Below are 25,753 nucleotides of genomic sequence, written 5' to 3' on the forward strand. Positions count from 1 at the left end.
CCCGTTAAAGGGAAGGCCGGGAGCCTCCCGCCCGCCCCTGCTCGGCGCGCGAAGCCCGCAGAGCAGCTGTCTTTGGGGACGCCTGCAGCCGGCGGAGAACTCAGCGAGTCCGGGCCTGAGGCCGCTCTGAGGATCGGGGACCGCTATCCCTTTGGGCTGTAAGTGCTTCGGTCGGGAAAGTGGAGGAGACGGAGGAGAAACGTGGGCATCTTCCGTCGATGGTGCCAGAGAGCGCGGAGCCCGCGCAGGCTTCGGCTGGCCGGGTCCCTGAGCTTCCCGCATCGGGCGTGGGCAGGCAGACCAGGGTCTGTCCCTTGCGGTTCCTACGGGGTTCTTAAGGGTACAGAGTGGGGTGCGGCTGATCTGTAAACCTAAGGGGCGCGGGTGTTGGGGTCGGGATATGGGGCAGGGGCGGAGCAGTTTTCGCCTCCCTGGAAAGGAGCCTACTCGGGACTCATTGACAAGGCAGTGCCTGCGGTGGACATCCCGGGGTGCTGTGGTTCCCCGCTTTCTAGCTGTATGCTGATCCTCCTCCTCTTGCCCCTCCCGGCCCTAGGAGCCACTGGATTTATTTAAACCTTCTGGGAGACCTCAGAAAACTGCTGATTTCTCCCTGTACAACCCTGGATTTCTTTCAGGGTGTTGCTTATGGAGGGTAATGAAGGGGCCTGGCTTTGGGTGCTTTAAAACCGAGTTATGAAACATCTCCCTGGCCCATGACTCCGTCCTGAAATGGTCCCCAAAGATTCAACGGGTCTCCCAACTTTCCCTATCCTCCAACAAGTCACCCCGTCTCCAGTTCCCCAAGGTCCCTGAAATGAGGGGCGAGGACCGCACCGCGCCATGGCCGCTGCCCTTCTCCTGGGACTGGACCCTTTCCCCTCCGCCTCTGCTTCCCACCGACATTTGCTCCGCTCCATTAGATGGGCGGCTTAGTTCACAAAACACCCTTCAGGATTTAAAATTGGGAAGTTAACTAACATTGGCTTTTTCAGAAAAGGTTTCACAGTCCCGGGTCTGCGGGAGTCCCGGCTCCGCGCGCTTAGGGCCCCGAGGGGCTGCAGGGCGGGCCTGCGGGGCGCCCGCCCGGTGGGAGGCCCCGCCCAGGGACTGCGGGGTGGGAGGGGGCGCGCGCGGCCGGCGGGAAGCGGCGGGTCCGGGGCTCGCTCCGCCTTTCTTCCCTCCCCCCGCCACCCTGCGCCTCTCCTCGAACCGCCAGTGTCTCAGAGAGGCTGCTGAGCTGGGGCCAGGACGGCTCCGGGCGCTGGCAGAACTGAGTGGAAACTTGGAGACCAACGGAATGCGGAGCGCGCCGGGATCTGGGAAACCGACTCCCTGCCAGGCGCTCTCCCGCCCAGCCTGCCCCTGCTGCCCCCCGGCCTCTCTCGGAAATCTGGGCGCCTAGCCCCTCGCCCCCACCTTCACTCCACAAGGGAGCGTTGATCTCCACTTTCTGACCCCTTCCCCAAGTCGGGCTACTCCGGGAGGCGCCGGGGTGGTGGGTGGAGGCGGGCTCTGGCCTCTGCTCCTCATTTTGGAAAAACCTCTCCTCCTGGACTGACTTAGCACATGTTTTTTCCAAAAGCAGAAGATGTTCTGGGGTAGGGGGACCCCCTCCCTGCTGAGGCTGGGCGGACATCCTACGGTCCGCTGCTGCCCCCTCTCGGCGGCCGCCGGGCGTGCAGGGCCCCCGTCCGGGAGGCGGCGCGGGCGCAGCGCCAGGCCCGGCATTCCGCGGCCGGGAACCTCCCTCGCACCCCTCCCGCCCTCGCAGGAGCTCGCTGGGGCCAGTCGGCTCGGCCTCACGTCCAGCTTGTGCTCTCTCCCGCAGGCAGAAACTCCGCTGATCACAACTTGCCGCCAAAATGCTCCTCCTGCTGCTGGGTATCATTGTCCTGCACGTCGCAGTGCTGGTGCTGCTGTTCGTCTCCACGATCGTCAGCGTGAGTGCCCGGCGGCGGGCGGGCCAGCGGCAGGGGCTGCGGGCATCCAGTCCTCACCCAAAGCTAGGGCCTCCTGAGGCCAGGACTCCACCTGTGCTCCCCCTCCCGGCCCCCCCAGTTCAGGACTACTTGATTATTTGCAACAAAAAGTCCCAGAAGTGCCCTAGCGTTTTGCAGTTTCTGGCAATCTGCGCCTTTTGGGTTGTTTTGAGAAAACCAGAGCAGATGAAGGGGTAAGAAGGAAGCAAACACTGGACTAGGTTAGCTGCCAGGCCTCTCTCAGGGCAGATCCAGATCCCCAGACTTTTACTTGGTAAAGTTGTTTAGCTTTTTTTCCTGATGCAGGTTTGTTGAGAAAGTGGAATAGTTATGAAGGTTTGCTTTTTTCCCAAATGTCATAGGTCAGATGGGCAGCTTCATTCGCAAAACACCCGTTAGGACTTAAAATTGGGAAGTTAAAATTGGCTTTTTTAAAAAAGAGTTCACAGTCTCAGGTTTGCTTTATGACGTGAACATAGCACCTTCTTAGGAAAAGTGCCCCTGTCTGAACAGGCCATCAGGGCAACTTGAGTTACAAAACCACTGAGCAGCAAGTAGATGAGATTCTAAACTCATTTCCTGGCTGGGGAGGTGAACCCCGGCGTCCGGCAGCGAGGTGCTGTGGCTCTCACTTCATATAAGGCAGGTCCCAGGCAGGATCTTCTTGTCTGTTTCAAAGGTTGAGAAATAATTATGTTCCGGACTTGTGGATTTTATAAACATTCGGGTTTATCGTTTATAAGCATTTTAAAACACGTTAATTGTGTCTGATAGTCTTGTCAGATTGGGAGGAGTTATAAATAAGGAAGCAGCAGAAGGTCCAAGTGGGGAGGAGGCTTGGAGGCAGCTGGGCCCGGGTTGAGCCCAGGCTCCTTCCACCACAGGACACAGCTCTGCACACCATGACTTATGTGTGTGCTGCTTTCCCATTTACAAAGTGCTTTTCACTGGCCAACCCTGGCCTTCCCCCTGACAGTGTCTGAGCCAGACCAGCACCACTCTCCTCACCAGCATGGCAGTGGCTCTGGCTGGGCAGCACCGGGCAGTGCAAGGGCAGGCCAGGGGGCAGGTTGATGAAGCACCTTTTTGCTCTCCCAGGGTCTTCTCCCTCCCCTTTCTGTCACTCCTCACTGCCTCGCCTGATTTAGGATGTCCGGTTCTTTCTAGCAATGGTTCATGAGCAACGGACACATGATGGACCTCTGGCAGAACTGTAGCATGCCTGGGGGCAACACACGCGTCTGTGTCTTGTCATCAACAAACGGTAAGAATGGCATTTTGCTCCCGCAAGCTTGTCTGTAGCAGGTTTCTTTGTTCAGACCTGGAAGCCCTTGTTTTGGGGAGACACAGGCTCAAAAGTTGTTGCTGGGGTTGGGTGGAATGTGACAGGGGGCCATGAATTAAGACAAAAGGAGAGGGGCAGTCGCTTCCCTGGCTAAGCTACTGTCCTGGCTATCGTTGTACATGCTCTGTACCCACAGAATGCCCTTGAGCTCCCCCTCATCATTAAGTGTAATGCTTCTTGTGAATAAAGATCGTCCCAAGGATAGTTGGGCCAGCTCTGGTCCCCCAGTTACAAAACTGTCTTTCCAAGGTTTGGGACTCAGTGAGGCCCTTTAGTATATAAACATTTGAGTGTTTCTTTGTGCAAGATGGGGTCTTGAAGCTGTTTGCAAAAGCCTCAGCTGAACTCGGAAGGGTCCTTCATCCAGGAGTTTGTGTTTCTCCTCTGTTCTCAGCATCCTGGCTTGTGAGATACTGGGAATCAGGCTCACTGAGATTGAAGTTAAGGGGATAATGGCAGTGGAAGAACCTGCCAGATTTCTCAAGTCCTCGGAGGGGGCAGTGCTCAGCAGGGGCATGTGTCTGGATGTGGAAAGGCTGAGGGGGAATAGATGCATTCTTTTTGGTGTCTGGGTGATATTTAGTGGCTACGTGGACCCTGGAAGGAGCTTGCTGTTGAGGATACAGCGAGCCTGGCCGGCATACCCTTGTGTTCCACAGGAAGTGTCATCGCCTACAGAGGGAATAGATATAGGTATGACCCTGCTTTGCTGACACCCTGGGTTTAAAAGACCAATAATATGCAGGTTTCATTGTGGCTGCAGTGACTCACAAAGCCAGTATTTCTGTTGAAGACGTTATACCTGATGGAAGAAACCAGTTTAGATTCAGCTCATCAGAGCCGGCGGTGAAGTAGCCAGTTTCTTTGCCGGGTTTAGCCTCCTATGCTCCACACCCAATAGCACCCAAGCTGCCACTGAAGCATCACAAACTAAACATCTGGGGCCTCAGTATACAGAGAAACTGCTAGAATAGTCACTCGGTGGCTTCTATGGGGAGAGCTGGCAAGGAGTAGAAACCCTGCTTTGTTCTCCACTTTCCTGGGGGAAGAAAAGCAAGGCCCCAGTCCTTGCTGAAGTGGGCAGTCCTTAGCCTTTTGTCTAAGTATTGAATTAAAACCATCCTATAAGTTGTGCAGTGGGGTTGTGTGGTGAGTTGCAAGTAAATGAAGTGCTCCTACGTGCCTGAGAATCTGAGATAGTGCTGCTTGTCCCCAGGGCCACAGCGTGGGTGTCACCCGCTCCAGGGTCAGCTGAAGTGCCCTGAGAACTCAGGAAGGGAGTCTCCTCGCTCGCCACTGACACCTGGTGGTCACAGCGGTGACTCAGTCCAGAAGGCAGGCTTTCCCCGGGGCCAGGCTGTGTCCCTAAGCACAGGTCCCAAGTGGCATCTGGCCATGCGGAGTTGGCATGGAATTCTGCACTCTGAGGCCCGGAAGGAGGCAGTTTGGGCAGGCATGGTGAAGCCAGCTGGGTTTCAACAGAAGTGAGGCGGTGGAGGAGCGGCTATGTAAACTGCTCACACCGTCTGCAGGAAGGACAGCGATGTTAGCCTCCTGGCCTGTTATTGCCCTGCACTTGGCCTCGGCTGCAGTTTTAAATGGGTGTTGTTCCACGCTAGATGCCGGTCTCAGAGAGGCACTGTCATTTCAACCAGAAAACTTCTCTCTGAATGGGCCTTCGGTGCCAAGCGCACCCTGCGGGGTTTATGTATGACCCCTGGGGTTTGTGCGTGTTTATTTATGCTGACTTTGGGGTTTCCGTGTAGTCCGGGAGCGTGGCTTCTCCGCATTCTCACCTCTCACTGGTGAGGAAATCTGGACACGCCCTTAAACAGACCCTGTTATTCGGACCCGGGCTGATCCACTGCATCGGGAGTTTCCATCTCAGCTTCTCCAATCATTGTCTCTGGTGACATCTCCCTGACTAGTCAGCTTGTGTGACAGATCCAGCTCTGACGGGCTGAATTCTCTGGGCCTTTGCTGCTTTTTCGATTGATTTTAACAATTTCGGTGGCAGACAGTAAGGCGATAAAATATATAATTTTTAAAAATTAGTCTTTTCACAAATGAACTATATCAGTTGGGTCTGAACTTGCTCTTAGAATATTTGGAACATAATTTTGATTTTACTCAAATCAAAAGTAATTTGTTACTGATAACAATTTATGCAGAATGTTGCCCGTGTGGTCTATGAAAATACATTGGTTAACACGACTTTTTATTTTTTCTGAAGGGGCTCATTTTTATGTTTGTGGGGCTACAGCACTACCCTCTTGGGGTTGCCGTTCATTTTGTTTTTTATATGAATCATGCCTCTTGGTGGGTTAACTGTATGGCGGTCAAACATCTGTGTTATATAGTTTGAAGGAGGCATATCAGATCTTTCCCCCAAGTTGCCTCTGCATATTTGAAGTAGTTTTAGATATCTTACAAACTGCCCTCACTCCTGCCTGTCTTTCCACTTTTAGAATTTATTGACATACTTTCTGACCCCACCCTGCCCCTGGCTGCAGGTAGAGGTGAGAGGGGCTTATTGGGGGCAGATTCATGGTGACCTTGCAGTGAGTGAATGCCTCTTGGGTCCAGGGAATCCAAGGCCTATGTCCTTGATGGTCCCGAGCCTCTTCGAGGAGTCAGGAGGTCAGGGTGGAGGGATGAACCACTGTGAAGGCAGCTTAGGCTAGATGCCCAAGGAGTAGGGGTTGGCAGGCAGTGCCAGGGTTCAGGGAGGAAGTGGAAGGGAAGTCTCCTGTGGGAGGTGAACTTGATCCATCCTCCAAAGCATGGGCAGGATTTAAATAAATATGGGCAAAGAGGAGGATATTCCCTATCAAGGCAAGGACACGACCTAAAGCCAGGGGAAAGCAATTAACCAGCCGGCTCGTGTTCTCTTCAGGATAGGATCCACAGCATACAACAGAACGGGTTCAAAGGATGGTGGCTTAACTGAGATAGCGTATTTCTCTCTCTTTTAAAAAAAAGTCTGAAAGTAGGCAATCTCAAGAGGTATGGCAGTTTCTTGCAGTTGTCGGGCACTTTCTTACTTATTTCTTTGCCACCTTCTGGATTTGGCCCTCATCCTCATGGACCTGCAGGCTGCTAGTGCTCCAGCCATTTCATCCATGCTTCACGCAATAGGCTGGAGGAAGGAGGAGGAGGAGGTGGATATGTCCCCTTCCCTTTTACTGAAACATCCCCACATAGTTCACATACTTGTTTCTATCTTTATTGGAACTTAGTCACGCAGCCACACCTAGCGATAAGGGAGGCTGAGAATGTAGTCATTTGGCCTTGGGAGAGGCATGACTTCTCAGTTCAAACACATTTACTAGCCAGCACCTCCCAGTCAGCCGGCTGGGAACACTTCTCTCCCTGGCTTTGCCTGCCCCTCTCCATAGCCACTCAGCCTTTTGCACAGAGGCTCTGCCGGGCCCAGGCAGTTTCAGAGCAGATGTGGGATTCTTCAAATGTCCGTCTCTACTACCTCTGGGGCTTCGTCAGGAGCAGCCCCTTTCCACAGGACCCATATCAGGAACGCAGAATCCTTCCACTTCCCTCTCTCTCACCTCCCTGGTCACTAACGCAGTCTTATTCACAGTGTCTTTTGAACCTTTGTTTCCTTCCAGTCCAGACCTGTCTCCTGAACCCCAGACCCTCATACCCAGCTACCTACTAGGCAGCTCCACGGGCGGTCTCAGCGGCAGCCCCGCCAGGCAGTGTTCACCGTCCTCCACCCCATTTGCCCTTAGACAGTGTCTAGTATTTGGGTGGATGCTGCCCCACTGCCAGCAAGCGGAGCACAGAATCCGCCTTGACGCGCCTCCTGTCTCTGTTCTCAGTCATCATAGGAGCCACGGCCACTCACCTCCCATGTGTGTGGCCCCCTCACCTGTCAGAGTTGCTGTCGCAGCCTCTGAACTCCTAACCTTTCTTGCTCCCTTGTCACTCATTTTTCATATGGAATCCAGGGTGATATTAAGATCAAACCTCATCCTAGCATTCTCGAATTAAAACCTGTCCGAGGCCCCTTATTGGTCCCAACTTCCTGGTGACAGTCAGTGCCAAGGCCTATAGAAACCTGACCTGTTCCTGTTTCCCATGAGAGCTCGCCGTCCGTCTTCCCTCCATGCCCCCTTGGAATATCAGCCTTCTCTTAGGTCCTTGATCATGAACTTCCCTCCTCTGAGCCCCTTCCTCTGTTCTTTCATTCAGAACTACTCACTGAATACCTACCATGCACAGGTACCATTGTAGACACTGAGGATACAAGAGTGAGAACTTACGTTTTCCTGGGTGAAACAGTAAACAAACATGGGTCATTGTGGGCACTGGTAGGAACTACAGAGAGAATGAGAGAGGGTAATGTGGTCAGGTGGAGTGGGTGGAGAGGGGGCCTCTTGGAGGAGTGACCCCTTGAGGATGACCGGGAGTCGGCCATATGCATATGGACATCTATCTCAGAGAAGTTCCAGGCGGAGGGACCAGCAAGGTCTCTGGGAGGGAAGGAGCCTGGCAGGGTTGAGGAACAGAGGCAGAATGGTAGGAACAGAGCAAGGAGAAGGGGAGCGGAGCAGCCCCTAGGTCCTTAGACCCAAGTCAGGAGTCTGGTGCATATGGATCCATTTCTGATTTCATGTGACCTGCTCTGTCGTGTATGTGTTCTATCGATGTCTGTTTTATTCCAACTTAGAATAACAGTCCAGAACATTTATAAGGCAGAATGTGTCAGGAATCTTACAAAGTGGAATCATGAAACAAAAGCATTAGTTCCCTCATCAGGGCAAGGCCAGTCAGTGTTAAACTCCCTGTGCCGTTTCAGTCCAGTTCTGTGATTACTGCAGGTCACGGATTCTTGTCAGCTTTGTGGTTTTCCTTTCCTCTGCTGCCTTACTCATTTCTAGACCTTTCATTTCATGTTCATAAAATAACTGAGGACAATATTTTATGTTAGGAAATTAGCACTGAATAACAGACAGGTTCTCTCTGCCTTGATGAAGAAGTGGCGCGCAGGGCATGGCGAGCGGGCCTGTTTGGTAGCGTGTGCACAGTGGGCCGCCATCTAGAGACAGATGAGGCCAGTCCCTGGAGCCCCAGTTTTCAAACTGATAAGACCTGAGCAGCTGTGGCTGGGGCCTGGGATGGGGGTGCACCAAGCTTCCCCCCCAAGTCCTGAAGGTGCCCATCTTCCTGGGGTCCTCATACCACAGGTGAGTTTAAAATTTACTGGCCAGAGGTTAGTGATGCATTTGTCTAGCAATGCTTTTTGTTTCGAAATCTCAGAATTATCCAGATTTTAAGTCCTAGATATGCACGAGTGCTCTCCCACTCTGTCTTTGGCCGAGTGGACCTGGTATGTGGCAGCAAGGGCTGGGGGCTAGAGTCTGGCTCCCGGTTCTGGGACTACAAGGCACAGCCTTGGCCGTGCCTGCCCCTGACCTGACCTGCCCCTGGCCTGCCTTCGTCAGTGCCAGAGGATCACATGGAGGCAGGACGCAGGCAGAGCTTGTCTTCAGTAAAACCCGCCTTCCATCCCCTGTCCCCACTTTCCAAGGAACCTCTTGCCTCAGAAGAGAGTTAACAAACTTTTTCATACCGTGTTACAGGGCACATAAAGTGTATTCATTCTTGAAGCATTTTCCTTTTTAAAGAGGAGGCCTGTGCTCAACACAAAATATGAAGGAAAGCACTGGGCCTTCCTCCAGGGGGTCCCTGTCCCTTGCCACCTCTTGTGCACAAAGGCAGCCACACACATGCACCCCTTTTCCCAGTGACCCCAGGCAGCTCTGCTCTGCCCCAGAGTGTGGGCTGGGCCAGGATCAGAAGCCAGGAGAATGGGCCCCCGTATCTCCTTCCTTTCTAAGCGACAGTGACAAGCTCCTGGCGCTCAGCAGTTGTGGGCAGCAGTCGTCCAGTGCTTCGGATGGAAAATTAGGAAAACAAATCTCGCCAGTGTCGGAGCTCCCCCGCCAGCACGCAGTGGTCTCCTGTGGTCCGTGTCCACAGCCCCGGAGTCCTCTCGCTCACCCCGCTAGTGGCCTTGTCCTTCCGGCAAGGGCATTCGACCATTTCCTCGTCTGTGGCTCAGCTTTTGGTCAGAGTTTAGCAAACACGGAGGCCCTCTGCATTTATGGGTCCATGTTTGGCAATTTAACATCTTTGTGGCTCTCTGGGCCAACCCACAACCTCTGTCCAAGTAATTTTACAGGCCCTTGTGGGCTGCCGGAGCCGGCAGCGGAGGCCCAGGGGTGGGATGTGGCGTCATCATGCTGACGTTCCCACCCTCCCCGTTTCTCCTCAGGTGCCAGCAGCCAGGAGCTAATTTGGAATGTTCTCACAGAGTTTGCTTCTTAAAAAATTCAGATTGCATGCCTAGGATTTCACCAGAGTCCAGAAAGCACCCCTTGTACTATTTCAGTAGCGGGATTGGCCGGGATGCGGCCTGAGGTGGCGGGTGTTGATTTTCGGTGAGAGACGGTGCCTGGGAGGAAGCCTCCGAGTGGGCAGTCGTTGGCACACAGATGCCCAGCGTTGGCACGGCCCCGGGAGGTCACGGGGCCCATTCCTTCACCCTGTCCCACCCAGCTCAGACCCCTCTGCCGTTTGCCTGCGCTGTTCATCCTACCAGTGACGGGGAACTCACTACCTGTCAGGAGAGCCCCTTTCCTTTGAAGAGCTGACAGTGTGGCCTCCCCACTTACTCCTTGAACTGGGCACACAGAGCCGAAAGACCCTGTTCTTGGGGAGCTCACGTTAGTTGGGGGAGACAGAGAAGTAAGTGACTGTGATGGTGCGAGTGCTCTGCAGGAGACAGAGCGGGTGTGAAATAGAAAGCCGCCCCTGGGAGAAAGCCTCCTCCTCTCCTGGTCCTGTGGATCCAGACTTAAAAGCCAGAGGGGACAGTCCCCTGAAGGACACAGAGGGAAAGGGCAGGAGGTCCTGGGAAAGGCCAGGGCCTGGGCAGGAAAGGGGATGTGTCCACCAGTGATGGGCTGGCCGGCGGCTGCGTGTGCTGGCGGAGGAAGGGGCGAGAGGGCCGGTCGCTGGGGCTTCACAGCCCGCGGCACTGAGCACAGCCGGACACTGAAGGGCTTGAAACGGAACTGTGATTGAGTTTCGAAAGCTTCTTCTGGCTGTTATGCAGACCGTGTGGAATGTGAGCAGAGCACTTGGATTTGGACGTCCTTAGCTCGTGGCAGAGGTCTGGGCTGGACATTCAGATGTGGGGGCTCTTAGTCCACACGGGTGTTCCCCGTCATGTGGGGAATAAAGTTACCGGGGAGAACAGGAGAGGAGGGGCAGAGAGAACGGGGTCCAGGAGGGGTTGGCAGGCGAGATTGGGAAGATGTGGCGGTGATGTGGGAGGAATGCCATGCCATGTGTCAATTAAGAAATTACTTTGTTGTCCAGCCGTTTCTGGTGGTCTCCATTCATGCGTGATGCGCTAGGCTTGGGTTTTATTCAGTTGCAGGGCTTGTCCTTAATGAGTCTAAACCTCTCTAGGGTCCCTGGACTGTTTCTTCAATTATTTGGAGACCACAGTTTTATCTCCTGGGGTCTTCCTTTCTCTAGATCAGTGGTTCTCAACCTTCTGGCCCTTTAAACACAGTTCCTCAGTGGTTCTCAACCTTCTGGCCCTTTAAACACAGTTCCTCATGTTGTGACCCAACCATAAAATTATTTTCGTCATGTAAATATCTGATATGCAGGATGGTCTTAGGCGACCCCTGTGAAAGGGTCGTTCGACCGGATAGTCTTAGGCGACCCACAGGTTGAGAACCGCTGCTCTAGATGATGCCTCCCTCTGGCAGGGGTTCTCTGGTGCTGGGGAGATGCCTCAGAGTCCCGCTGTGTGAGGATCTCCTCCCATCCCAGGCAGCTTCTGCTCTGAGGCTGGATGGGGGTTGGCTTGTGGATGCCTAGAGGATTCCAGGAATCTCTTTCCCTCTGCTGTACCCCTCCCCCCTCCTCTGCCTTCTCTGTCTTTTGTGGATTCCAAATGCAAGGAAAGGCAGTAGCATCATTTATGCATTTGTTTTCAGACAGATTGTTGCACTTCTCAGCACCCCCAGTGTGTTGTCCTGGAAAACCCAGGAGCCTGGGCATCAGGAGTCCTTGCTTTTTTGCTCTACCCACTGGAAGCTGGGGCAGGGCCCTGGCTGCCTGATGGAGTGGGCCCGGAGGAGGAGGACCTGGAGTGGGTGCCACATCACATGCAGGATGCAGTGGTGATGTGGGGGGATCCTGAGTGGGGCAGCCTTTGAGCTGGGCCTTGGACACTGAGAGGAACTGGAGGAGGCGTGCAGAGGAGAGCAGGGTGTGTGGGGGGACGAGCATGTCAGTGGTACATTGTGATGTGGGCAGGGGCCATATTAGGTCTAGTTCTTAAGTGCATGATGCTTGGCCCTTTTTTATACTTTAGGACTAAAAAGGAGAGGGGGCTTAGATTATTTTTACATGGAGAATGCCTTTTAAACCCAAAGATCTTGAAAAGAACTCAGTCATTCTCTAAGTACATTCTCCATTAAAACCTCTCATGGTCAGGCAATGAAAAGTGTCTTTCTCCTCCTCGCCATCATTTTCAATGGCCAAACCCAGCATTTCCAAGTGAGCTATTCTTAGAAAAAATTCTCTGATAACTAAAATTTGAAAGTTAAGCAGTCCCTCCCCCAACACTGCTTTACATGTCATTGTTCATTGTCGTGTCCAAGGAGGGAGGCTAATATACTTGACCCTCAATTTTTTTTTTTTAATCAACTGGTGGGTAAGTCTTCCCACCACAATTCTTTGGGAAACACAACCTAAACTGGTCCTTCTGCAACTAGAATTTTCCAACCAGGTTGTAAAGGGGCCTTGACTTTCAGGTACTTCAGGTACCTCAGTGGCTGTATTGTCTTTCCTTTCCAAGTCCAAGGACTTGTTAGCAGAACAAGACTATTGGTGTCAAACCATAGATATAAATTAGACGCTGGAAAATAGTCAGTGTGCCTACTTAGTTCCAGGGAGCCTCCTGCCTGGGAGTGCAGTTAATTGAATGGTTGTGTCAGGTTTAGTGAAACCCCTGCCTGAGCAGTTTGTGCTCACTGGCTGCCAGCCGTAGGTTCTGCCCTAGTTAACATGCCCCGTGCTCATGTGGCTTCCTCCTCGCTCTGAGCTCCGGGTCCACGTCTGTGGGCTGAAGACCCACGTAGCTTTCCACGGGGGCTCGCCATCTGCAGGGGCCGCAGCAAAGCTGGCTGGAGGTCTGAACCCTATTTCAAAGCCAGCAGCTGATCTGGATTGGGGGAGGGGGGCTGAGGTCCTGGGGGAGGACCTGCTGGGCCCCACATGTTCCAGCGGGTGGGCGAAGCCAAGCGCAAAGGCCACATTGTTTAGGATGGTGGCCTCTTGGCAAGTCAACTATTTCTGGAATGACATTGTCTCCAAGAAGTAAGGAAAATGGAGACTTGTGTGAGGGCTGTGGGCTGGGAGGTGTGAGGGTGGCGGCCCAGCCTTGTGAGCCCCGGGCCTTTGAGAGCAGCCGAGCATCATGCAGCTGTGTGGTGCTGCCTCTGGCAGCTGGGTTCGTCCCCTCCGATGGCCTCTTTCCTCACAGCTTGTTTCTCCCGTGGCCTCTTCAATTTATGTTCTAACTGTTCTCCTGATTGAGTCAGAGAGCTTTTCTGAATTGACCAGAAGGGGACTGGAGGGCAGTCGGGACAAGAGGGGGTGGCTCCGTACTGGCAGTGAGAGTGCAGGAGGACCCAGGTGAATGCACATTTAAAGGTGCTTCGTCTACCCTGGCTGGTGGCTCAGTTGGTTGGAGTGCCATCCAATGCACCAAAAGGCTGTGGGTTCCATTCCTGGTCAGGGCACGTATCCAGGTTGTGGGTTCAATCCTGGGTCAGGGCGCGTATGAGAAACAACCAATCCATGTTTCTGTCTCACATCAATGATTCTCTCTCTCTCTTTAAAAAATCAATAAACATATCTTCGGGTAAGGATAAAAAAATAAACAAATAAAACAAAAATGCTTCATCCTTTCTGGGCCCTTAACTTACTGGTCTGCAGGGCCCAGGCTAAGAATACAGCTGAGGGGGCAGATGCACTTCCTTCATTGCTTAGCTGCCGGTGGCAGGAATCTGACCTTGAAGTGAGCTTTGATCATAGAGCCACTCACCCTTCCCCGTATCTCCTGGGGAGCTGGGTCTGCCTGCAGCCACGGCCCATGTCCAAAGGCTGTAAGTAGCCTTTTCACCTGGCCCTCGCATTAGAACAGTAGGTCTGCTAAGAGTTTTAGGGCTTTTCATTCCTGTGCTCAGCACCAAGGATGGAGATGAAAAGGCTGCCACTGGGAATGCCACCATGTTTACGAGGCCCTGGGAGGCCGGGAGGAGGGCAGTGGGCACTGGCTGTGTCTCTGGTAGTGACTGCGAACTTATCCCGGGGCTTGGGTAGGTGTCTTCCCCCTGCAACTGGCCTCACAGTAGGTTTGCTCTGTATAAAACAGGTTTGCCATTGGCAGCTGTTCCATTGCATCCAACTAATAATTATCTTCCGTACATCTGATCTGTTGGGCTATTGCAGAGGTTGGTACATGGTAGCCTGCAAATTAAAAATGTGGTCAGCAGAACTAGGTAACAGAGCCATCCCTGTTCTAACCAGAGCGCGTGACCGCCAGGGAGAGTCGGGGCTCCCATATCCTCACCTGGGACCAGGCACCTGCGTGCCTGGAGCGTGTGGCGTCAGCTCTTCATCGCTGCCGCGCTGGTCTGGGCCAGTTCCCACGAGTGGTTTAGGCTGTGGAGCAAAGTCTTATGGACCTCGGAATCACCTCAGGGCATCGAGGGCTTCTCTTCGGGACAGTACCAACTGGGCTTTGGGATCTTTACCCAGCGCTTCCTCCTGGTCTCTGTTTCCCCTTCTGCCCATCAGCAGCTTGAATGGCCAGCGGCTGAGGAAAGAAAAGTCCCTTCACTCCTCGCAGGGGGACCCAGTCCTGCCCAGGGCTCCACTAGCGCTTTGAGTTTGGGAATTCTCACTTCTTACTGACTGCCATGTCTCCTTTACCGTGTCATCTTTTAAATTGGTTCTAATTGTTTACGTATTACATGAAAATAATCTCCTTATTAAAAATAAATCAAATGATATAGGTCAAATGAAGGCCTTCTGAACCAAATTGTCCTTCATTCTAGCTCCAGTTCCTTGGGGTAACCATTGATATGAGTATAGCAAGTCATTGCTTCCATTTCCAATGAACACACACACATTCATGCATGTGTACATATGTATACACATGTAGTTTTTTGGTGTGTATTTACATAATGACATCATGTTGTGTGTACACCTTATTCTTTTTTTAATGTATTTTTATTGATTTCAGAGAGGAAGGGAGAGGGAGAGAGGGATAGAAACATCAATGATGAGAGAGAATCATTGATCAGCTGCCTCCTGCACACCCCCCAATGGGGATAGAGCCCACAACACAGGCATGTGCCCTTGGCCTGAACCCCAGACTCTTTAGTCCTCAGGCTGATGCTCTATCCACTGAGCCAAACCAGCTAGGGCTACCTACTTTCTTTTTGTTAATATTTGCCTGGTGCCTCTTTTAAAAATCTTTGATTTTTTTCTTACTTGATTTAGGTGTACCTCTTATATAAGACTATACATAAGAATGATGTAATTCAAAATGAACTTCTACATCGTATGAGTTACTTGAATCCATTCACATATATTGTAATTGATGATGTAATTGGACTTACTATCTTTATGTATGTGTTTTATTTATTGTGATTCTAGTTGAAAATCTTCCTCTTTAACTTTAGTCCTCAGGGCGTTAACCAACCAAAGGGCCTGACTCAAAACAGTAGGTGTTCAACAAATGCTCATTGCATAAAAGCTTCCTGATCTACTAATTCTGATCTGATTTGAGAAGCAACTATTGACAAAATATCTCAGTTGTAATGGAAATGGGACTAAAGTTCAAATTATTGGTAAACGAAGTTTCAAGAAGGATTTAGTTACATTATTTAGTCTAAGGGATATTCCCTATTCATGTAGATTTAACAAAACCATGTAGGAGATTCTGAGTTTTCTCCCCATATGAGGTCTGGTAGAAGTTCCCGTTGTCATGGCAGTGGAGGTAAAGACTAAGGTGAGATCTCAGACCTGGAGAGGAAAACCCAGGATGTGGTCTGCGCCAGCCACGCTCCTTCTGCGGGTGTGCGTTGAGGACCCCCCCGCCCCCCGCCCCCAGCAAAGCTGAGTCGCGCTGTTTTAGTTGTGGATCTGCATCTTGTCTCAGATTGCTTTAGGTTTCTAGCTTCACCTACTGGAGTGCTGGGTAATTGGTTTACTTAAAAATAATAATGTGATGGCAACATTAGCTTTATTGCCGATGGTTCATCAGGAGAACCACTGTGCTGGAGACAAACGTTTCGTTGGGGATATATAAAGATGAAGCCAGGATGGCTCAGAACCCATTCAACATCGATTTCTTACTTTAATTGATAAAGAAATTGAAAAAATAAAAAAGCACATGTTCTGTCACAGTGAAAAGGACACCACGCTGGAGTCAGGCCCTCAGGGTTTGGCTGTGCCAGTGGGCTCATCCAGACGTCCCTGGACACCTCTGTCTTCCAGGACAAAGGAGCTGAAGTAGTCGACCTCTCCTGTTCCTTCCAACTCTAATGCCTCTCCTGTGTCTGGAAAATCTCATGGGAAGCTCCAGTGACAGTTAATCTACCCAGCACCTTTAAAGTTCACCATGAGCTATGACTTGTAACCTAAACCAGGTTTATATCCAGCTAGGATTATAAACCCTCCACATTTCATAGCGGTGGGTGCTGTGTTGCGCATCAACGTGCTTTTTCTGAGCCGTTGCACACTAGCGGGTTCCTGAGCAGAGAAGATAACCCCGGGCTCTTCCGGTTGCGTTTGCGTGTTCAGAGCAGTGATGTCTGGTGCGTCTTTGGCACTTGGAAGGAAGGACACAGGTGACAGGTGGGCGAGGCCCAGCGCAGCTCTGCTAAGTGGACGCTCTGGGTTTCCCTCTGGAGAGCAGAGCCCAGGTGTGTCCAGTCCTCCTCGGTTGCTGAAATGACATTATTTGCAGTAGGTGGTGAACTCCAGAACTCTTTCTTGCCTGACTTTCAGAAGGAAGCCTGGAGATTTGATCTAAGGCGAGGGGGTTCCATAAAGAGGCGGAAGTGTAATCCATGACCACTGCACACATGATTTGAGCACAAACTGCTCTGCGCTGAGGTTAATGATGAGGGTCAAGATTGGCCAAGAACAGATACAGCTTCGCTGAGCAAATGGATCTTCATAGCTCTTCTCCATCAGCATTTTCTTCCAATTTTCTACCATTTCCTTATTCCCATCCATCCCCAAGATATCTATATTCTTTGGGGGATGCTAACATTTTGAACAGTGGTTTTAAGCTATTGTAATGTAAGGATTCCAATAAGCCCTTCAGAAACCTCTGAAGTGGAGAAGAGAGAAGTCAGTGGGTGGGGCTCAGACCCTCTTTAACACATACATATATGTGTAATTAATACATTTGGCAGAAAGACTGGAAGGCAACTCAATACATTTTAATTTGAATTTAACTGCTAGTGGTAGGACTGTAGATATTGTCTTACAGCCCTTTCCTAAAATGTCCACAATTGACTTTTAAGAGGACAAAAGTGAATTGTCCGATTTTGCTCATAAAAGAGGGCTTGTGCAGCCTGGGAGGACTGTGGCTCTCAAGGGTCATGGTGCACCAGGCCCCATGCTCCTCGTGACCAGGCCCTCCCTTGGCCATGCTGGTGGTGCTAACCCGTATCTCTTCCCTCCAGAATGGCTGCAGTCTGTCCAGGCCACCATGATCCTGTCCATCATCTTCAGTGTGCTGTCCCTCTTCCTGTTCTTCTACCAGCTCTTCACCATCACCAAAGGGGGCCGGTTTTACCTCACTGGGATCTTCCAGATTCTTGCTGGTAAGTGGTGACGATGAAGTGCATGCAGGAGCTGAGCCTGATCAGTTAGAAGAAGGGTGTGGCCCCGGAGTGATTGATGTTTCCTGAGTCTGCTCATGGGATGGTTTTCATAAAGTACAGATGTGTGCGTGTGTGTGTGTGTGTGTGTGTGCACCTGAGCATTTATCTTAGAATCAGGGAACTACCCACTTCTTCATGGAATGGTGTGCATAGGAAATAGGAGTTAGGGTTCTGGAAGGAAGGTTCCTGACCCAATCCGACCTGTCACCAGGAAGAAAGCTGCAATATGGACCCACGATCAGAGTTCAATGCTGAGGGTATCAGTACAGCAGAGGCCAGTCCTGAGGATGGATTCTTAGAGATTAGGTTATGCCCCAGGGAGCTATTCGGCCTCAGCCTAGAGAATGGCCCTGACGCGCTGTTGAGAACAGCCAAGGTGTTCTCGGGTGCGTCTCTTACTCTGCAGCGATGAAGCCACGCTAACAAACTCCTGCTCTCCTGCACTACAGCTTCTCCGTTCCCCTGGGCTTGATTTCCTGTTGTCACTTCAGGTGTCTTCATTTTTTCACCATTGTATAACCCGCCATCATTTCCCAAACAGGGGTCCCTGACAGCACATAAGATCTTTATCTCCTCCCTAAACTGCTTTCAAGCCCCCCCATTGGACAGGCTGTATGATGCGAGAGTCCTAGAGGCCTCTAGTGTAGAGGGCGAATCCTCTGACTTTGTCTCTCTTTTCTGAACAGTGTCTTACTCTACTAATTCAGCCTTTTGTCCATTGACTGCCAACTGACTGAGTCAGCGGGACATTGAGAGGAATAAGAGACAAATGTGGCGGGTTCTATAGCCCAAGTTACTAAATCACAGACTCCATATGGACCAGAGTACATCTGGCTGCTGTGAGATGTTCTAGATTCTGGCCATCCGAGTAGGCAAATGGCATCTTGTTTTAATTGGTTGTCAGAATGTCCCCCGTGCTGAGTCACCAACTTGTGCTCAGAAGCAGTCATGTGGAGGGTTGAAAACAACCCATGCATTCTGGATGGATGGATATAATGGCTTGCACAGGGCTGTATGGATGGACACAGCCTGAGGTTGAATATTGATGACCTTTTCTAAAAGCCAGAGAGTTACTGGAAAAAGCAAGTAACCTGGAGATCCACTTCCCATTAAATATTTAAATATAACATTTCAATATGCACAGTGTTAGGGTTTCAAAACCAAATAGTGCTTTGCACTTGCACAGTTTTATTTTACCAAACCAAGCTCCTGGATTGTCGCCAGCTTTGTGAAATTACTAATTATGCAGTAAGATCATCTGTAGGCATGCTAGCAGCAGAGTTATCATTACTCACTCCATTTCCAGAGGTGATACACAAGCCTAAAATGTATTCTGGGATTTCTTTGGTTCACCATTTAAGTGTGATGGGTATTCAAATGATGATTATACCCATTGTAGCAATGGATGTGTCCTCAAGATAAAGTAATATAGACCTAGGAAGCAGAAGTTTCATGAAATATTTATATTTGATCTGCACAAGCTTGTTACTTGACTGATGAGTAAGCTGGCCTTGGGGGAGAATAACCTGAATGCTCCCACTCCCTCAGACCACGGGGATGAATACAGGTAGGCGCCTCTTTATATTGAGAGATGCAGAATACACCACCATTTCCAAGGAACACAAAATCCAAGGTAGAAACTCTGCTTTCTGCATTATTTTTCATTGACCGATTTACAGTGGAAGCTCAGGGAAAATTTGCATTATTTACTATTCTTAAGGTCCCATGCACCTGTGATGAATAAGAGCCTGCACCTTCAGAACTACTTAGACTGAAAGCACTGGCTGAGAAAAGCCCGTCGCTGTTGCAGGGGCTCCTCAGAGCAGGCAGCCCTTTCCTCTCCCACTGAGCTAGCTCAGCATTAAATCCTGTAACAATGCCTCTGCAACCACGTCCTGATAAGTCCAGAGTTAACGACCATGAAGTCGCAAATGCTGGCCCTGCCCTGTTTTAAAGTATTTCGTTCAGCAAAAAGCTCTTAGCAGTTGAGGTTTTCTAATCTTCCGATGCGTATTTACTGTCCGTACTCGCTTCACTGCTTTGATTCACCTCTGAACCCAATGCAAGCCTTGTTAGAACTCTGTAAAAACCCCTGAATTTAAAAGCACTAAGTTGTTCTTCCTTTATCCCCTTCAAATCTAGCTGCTTATCTCTCACAAGACCCGGTTTTCAGTTATGAGTTTGTCAGTTTAGCTGTCCATATCTTGAATTAGAAATGTTGAGCCAAAAATAGCAGTTGTAAGTTGTAAGTCCTACGAATGCTCAGTTCTTAACTGTTAACTCCAGCCAACAGGACCTGGAAGTTTGTCTTCTAGGAACCTCAGGTCTCTGGAATGTTGCATTTGAACTTGCTGTAGGGTCTTTCCATTAAAATTGAGAACTAAACGGGTTAGGGATTTGACAGATTTCCTGACTCTAAATGTGTGGCAACTCTAAATCAATGTTGTCACGTGTGTTTCCCGATTCACATCCCATTTAGAAACCAGCAACTAGAGAGAAAAGTAGGGAAGGTAGTTGGAGTTGAGAACTGGGGACAGCCTGAGGAGTTACAGCTTACTGTGGAGAAACAGATCAGGAAAGCTGAAACAGACAAACACAAAAAGGGGAAAGGAGGGAGGGAGAGGGAAGCAAGTAGCCCCGCAATCATGGAATGTAAATCAAAGTGTTCCTGCCACAGTAGGTAGGGTCCACGCAGGGCAGATGCATCCGCAAAGCCAAAAGCATTTTTAAAAAAAATATATTTTATTGATTCTTTACAGAGAGGAAGAGAGAGGGATAGTTAGAAACATCGATGAGAGAGAAACATCGATCAGCTGCCTCCTGCACACTCCCCACTGGGTATATGCCCGCAACCAAGGTACATGCCCTTGAGTGGAATCAAACCTGGGACCCCTGAGTCCCCAGGCCGTTGCTCTATCCACTGAGCCAAACCGGTCAGGGCAAAGCCAAAAGCATTTTAAGTGGAAGCCACCAGACTCCCAGGTGACAGGTGCAGGCTGGATTGTCCTGCATAGCTTCTCTTGGGGCGGGGGGAGGGCAGCTGTGATCTTTACAAATGGGTCACCTAAGGGTGCGGGAAGGTAATGAGAGGTGTGTGGGGCTCTTGGGCTGACTCTAGATTCGGGAGCTGCGTCTGCCTTGCTCCAGATTACAGCTCTGCGTGTGGTTATAGGTCCACCTGCTTTGCTGTGTCATCCTTTCTCCATTTCATAACAAGCCACAAGTCTCACATTTAAGAGCTGTCTTTCCGTGATTACATACTTCTTAGGTTGGCTGCTTCTTAAAGACATATCAAGAGGCATCTTCACCTAGTTAAGTGCTTTTCGAGCTTAGCTGCACAACAGAATTACCTTTTAGAAGAGGGGGTGCTTTTTAAAAAAATTCCCGTGCTCAGACTTCATCCCTGGAGAGTCCTACTTACGAGCTCCTGGGTGGGGCCGCTCCCTGGGTGACTGAGGTTCCTCTAGGTTCGGAATGACAGGGTGTAGCCTTTAAACAGCCCCCAATCCCACTGCCAGTTCTTCAGGGACATTTCTTCACAGACAGCTCCTCCTGTTCACAAGCCACCGATTCTTCTCTACCTCCTTCTTAGACAAAGGCCATGCTGATCCTGTGTCTGGGTTTTGGTCTCATTCTCATTTGCAGAGCCTATAGCCACCTGGTCCCAGATAGTAGTTACCCTTGCCCTAGCTGGGTTGCATTGGGTTGCACTAGATGGAAAACATCAAGAAATTCATATAGATGCACACCTGAAAAGGAGCTGTGCATATTTTTATTGATTTCACTCCTTACACCAGCCATGAGCTCTGTGCACACCACATAAAAGAAGGCCCCAAATAACCTACTCGCCGGATGACTCATAACTGTGGTCCATAGGCAGAATCAGACTCAGGTCACATGTGTAGTGACTGTTCATTGTCATTGAAAGGAACAGAAAACATGGGAGAAGGAGACTCCCGAGTGGGTTTTACTTGCTGTTTGTTTTGTTTCCTGTCAGGTTGATATAGGTATAGATACAGGGCTTTAGGATGAAATCATTTGAAAGATGAATAAGAGCACAGTGCCTCCTCTGTTCTGAGTGGATCAAGGCAGCTTCAGTTGGGCACCACATTCAGCACCCTCCTTATGAGAGAATCATTCCATCAAGCTCTCTGTTTTCCTTGTCTTGCTCATGCTCTTCCTGAATTCCCTTCTCACCTTTCTTCACCTGGCTAACTCTTATACATCCTTTAGTCCCAGGTCAAGCACCATCTCCCCATCAGGCTTCCCCAGTCCCTAGTTTGGGCTCAGTGCCCATCCATGCATTTCTCTCACCCTCTCTTGAAGTCACATCATACAATATTGGAAGTTTCTACTGACATGTCTGTTTTTGAATGACGCTCACCCCATGAAGGTAGGGGCTGGGTCTCTTTATCTAGATGCTCTAGAACAGTGCCTGCACACAATAGGTACTCACTGCATGTTTTTTGAACCAATTAGAATAAAAATAAGGAAGTTTAGAGAATTCCCACCATTTCTTTCTTCCTTTGCATTCGGCCCCTTGGTTGCTCCCTCCCAAAGTTTTGGGCTCTAATCGCTCACCTGCAGCTGCTATCATCACTAAAGGAGGCTTGAGGTCTCCTCTTCAAGAGGACTCTAAAGGAAGAATTTTCTGGGAGTTGTTCAGAGCCAGCCATCCCTAGGCAGGTAGAAACTCTTGTGAACTCTTGAATGGGCAGCACTTTTATGTTGTTTGGACAGGTTGTGTCCTTCCACTTAAAAATGGCCTACACTCTCAGATGCAGGCCCCTCTCAGGGCAGGTCACTGCCAAAGCACAGACTGTCACCTGTGGGGAAAGCAGAGCACCTGCCAGTGTGTCAGGAGCTTCACTTACCTTCACCATAAGGACCTTCACTTACCTTCACCATAGGGACCTCACTTACCTTCACCATAGGGACCTTCACTTACCTTCGCCATAGGGACCTCACTTACCTTCGCCATAGGGACCTTCACTTAACGTCACCATAGGGACCTCACTTACCTTCACCATAGGGACCTCACTTACCGTCACCATAGGGACGTCTGACTTTTAAGGACTATTTCATGGCATTAACTGCTCTCGATTCCAGGGCACAACTATTGCTTTATGTATAGAAAGCCTTGAAATAATGTATCCCCTAAAACTCCAGTCTACTGACAATAATAATTATAACGTGTGTATCCTCTCTTTTTGTTGCTTTTTAAAGCAAAACTTAAATTCATTTGCTTCTGAGGTTCCACTTGGGTAGATGTCATAAATTAAGCCATCTAGTTAGTCATCACACTTGTGTATCCTGCCTCTCTCCATCCCTCTTGGTCATTGGTGGAATGTTCTCTCTTTGATGTTTTCTTTGCCATTGAAGTCTGAGCACAGCTGGTCTCCATGGCTACGATGGCATTTTCCACGCCAGTGCTGGTTAGACACACCCCATTTGGAAGCCCTACCAACACGATATGCATTGTCCTGGCCTCTCAACATTCTCTTTAACCTCCCTCTCTCCTTTGGTCATGCTTCTCTTTTTATAGCCCTGCCCTCATTGGGTAGCTAGGCTATAGCTCAAGAGGCAACTTCAATATTTCTTAAAGATAAGAATTAGCACTTTAGAGAGGTGAGTCATGGAGCAGTGGGGGAAGACCACTGAGGATCATGGGCCGCAAGGCTAATAGTGTGTCCCCAGCAGATTAAAACTCTATCTCTAAAACAGATTTGCCAGCTGCAGTTCCCCCTCTGATACAGATGTCCTTGCTGCCTCTCAGACTTTCTGTAGGTAGTGGGATCCTGGCTCTGATCCCACTGTAGTTCTAAGACTATTGTGTGGCTTTCCCGACGGGGGCCAGTGGAGTAGGAGTGTTCTGCTCTGACTTGCAGAAGGACAATATTATCAGGGCAGTGAATGTGACAAATTCCAATTCTGCACTTTATTCAAACAAAGTTGCAGTGTCCCATCAAATAGCAGTGAGGTTAGATGTAGGTGGTCCAGACCATCGGGAGCTTTGGAACCGCAGGAATCCCACACAGCCTGCTGCATTCATAATAGAGTCACTCAGAGCCTTTCAAAGACCCTGCTTTCAGGAGGAAACAGAGCAGGCTTTGTGCAACTCCAGGCTGGGTGCTGAGGTCACTGGACCCCGCCCCACAGGGGATCCTGACAGCCATGGTGGGCATGGACTATCGCATTTGAACTTACCTGCTTCGTGAGGACCAAGGTGGACATGTTCTTCTCCTTCCCACACCAAAGGGCTGCAGTGGTGGCCAGAGAGGGTGGCCTGGCCTACCAGTGTATGTGACATCGTTGCACCCTCTTTTGGCTTCAAATCTAACCTTGGAGGAACCAAGAACTGTTGAAAGGGGCCCGGTGCAATGAGCTTGCCCTTGATAGTCTCCTCCCCCTGCATGTCCTGTCCTTCCTCCTGTCTCCTCACTTTTCATCTCCGTCTGTTCTGTCTGCTTGTTCATGTCTTACATGACAGTCCTGCTGAGGGGATTAGCATGGAGTCCTGCCCCTGTGCTCTGCCTGGAGCCCAACACTTGCCATGACACAACTCCGATAATGGTAAAGTGTCACTGCACTTTCATTGGCTCCAGAAAACACCCCCTCATTTGGAGAGTGGTCACAGGTTTCCATACCGAACCATCCTTATAAGGAGATAGGTAGGTTTATCTTGCAACCTGAATTCTCGCTGAACACTCTGTGGTAACTGGGAATTGGTGGCAGTTAAAGCAAGAGAAATGGGGCAGAAAAGATGGCAAAGATGATGGATGGCCTGCGTCACACAGATTGGAAGTGGAGTGCTGATTGTTTCTTGTGTCCCTGTATCTTCAAGCCCCCTGCTGTCACTCCTGGACTTGGCAGCAGGTTCTTCCAGAGTCCTACATGCTCTCCGCATGCAGCGGTGTCTGCCTCCCTGCAGCCCACGTGGGGGTCTGGTGTGTGTGTGTGTGTGTGTGTGTGTGTGTGTGTGTGTGTGTTCAGGGCAGTGAGTAGTGTGGGCAAGTGCCCAGGTCCTGTAGACCCTGCAGTCGGGGGTGGAGAGGGGCCCCCTGTGATCTCTCCCTCACTCGGATTGTCCTTCTCTTTCCCCAGGTCTGTGTGTGATGAGCGCAGCGTCCATCTACACGGTGAGACACACAGAATGGCACATCTACAACTCTGATAACTCCTATGGATTCGCCTACATCCTGGCCTGGGTGGCCTTCCCCCTGGCTCTGCTCAGTGGGTTCATCTATGTGATCTTACGGAAACGCGACTGAGGTGCCCAGTTCATCTGAGGCTCTGGGCATACGCAGGGGAGGGAGGAAGGAAACCTAAAAAAAGAAAAAAAGAAACAAAAAAACCAAAAGCTAGCCAAAAACCCAAACTCAAACCAAACCAAACAGAGTGCAGTTAGGGGGGGTGGGGTTAGTGTTGATTGAAGATGTATATAATATCTACGGTTTATAAAACCTATTTATAACACTTTTTACATATATGTACATAGTATTGTTTGCTTTATATGTTGACCATCAGCCTTGTGTTGAAACCTTAAAGAAGTAGCTAAGGAACTTTACATCCTAACTGTATAATCAAGCTCAGTATTATTGTTTTGTTTTTGTTTTGTTTTGTTTTACCCAGACATAAAATAACTCCATCTCGCCCCTTCCCTTTCATTTGAAAGAAGATACCTCCCTCCCACTCCACCTCATTTAGAAAACCAAAGTGTGGGTAGAAAGCCCAAATGGCCAAAAGCCCTCTCACAGTGGTGACCTGTGTTCTCACAGAGGCACACACTGCCCATGCCCACGCCAAGCCTTACGCACGTGGACAAAACCCTCAAACTGGAGCCCTTGGCAAAATCACGGCTGTGGCTTCGGAATGCTCGCCCCTGAGGTGGGTGTCCTGGTCACATGTCTAGATGAGAAATTAGTGACAAAATAAAACCTATGAAATGGTGCTATGTATTTACCATTCCTTATGATCACTAATCTTCTAAACTACTCACTGGAAATTCAATTAACAATTTTACACCATAAAGTAGAATGGAGACTGAATAATTCTGTGTAATATAAATGGTTTATAACTGCCTTTGTACCTGGCTGGGCTGCTATCATTATTATGATAATAAGTCATAAACACAGCTTTATCACTCCCACATTTCCCTGCGGTCGGAGGGTCAGGACGAGTCTCTAGACCCTTGCGGCCACGAGTTTCCAGGACTCCGCTGGGTCTAGGCTGTTCTCTGTCTCCAAGGACTGTCTGGCAATGACTTGTATCGGCCACCAACTGTAGATGTATATATGGTGCCCTTCTGATGCTAAGACTCCAGACCTTTTTGTTTTTGCTTCGCTTTTTCTGATTTTATATCAACTGTGTGGACTAAGATGCATTAAAATAAACATCAGAGTAACTCA

General features: G+C 50.1%; 1 protein-coding gene across 1 annotated transcript; it reads left to right on the forward strand.

The window, feature by feature from the left end:
- On the forward strand, positions 1–25,753 carry PMP22 (peripheral myelin protein 22). Its single transcript, XM_006097370.3, has 5 exons — positions 1–158; positions 1,832–1,943; positions 3,150–3,246; positions 17,145–17,285; positions 24,450–25,753. Exons 2-5 carry the CDS (start codon positions 1,866–1,868, stop codon positions 24,614–24,616), a joined length of 483 nt encoding a protein of 160 aa, XP_006097432.1. The 5' UTR covers positions 1–158; positions 1,832–1,865; the 3' UTR covers positions 24,617–25,753.

Source organism: Myotis lucifugus, unplaced genomic scaffold (assembly GCF_000147115.1).
Source record: "Myotis lucifugus unplaced genomic scaffold, Myoluc2.0 scaffold_199, whole genome shotgun sequence".
Lineage (NCBI taxonomy): Eukaryota > Metazoa > Chordata > Mammalia > Chiroptera > Vespertilionidae > Myotis > Myotis lucifugus.

What these genes read in the sequence shown, in the direction of transcription:
- PMP22 (XM_006097370.3), top strand. Translation starts at nt 1,866, where the DNA reads ATGCTCCTCCTGCTGCTGGGTATCATTGTCCTGCACGTCGCAGTGCTG. An exon ending in TCGTCTCCACGATCGTCAGC is followed by an intron (nt 1,944 to 3,149) that starts GTGAGTGCCCGG and finishes GGTTCTTTCTAG; the next exon opens with CAATGGTTCATGAGCAACGG. An exon ending in TGTCTTGTCATCAACAAACG is followed by an intron (nt 3,247 to 17,144) that starts GTAAGAATGGCA and finishes TCTTCCCTCCAG; the next exon opens with AATGGCTGCAGTCTGTCCAG.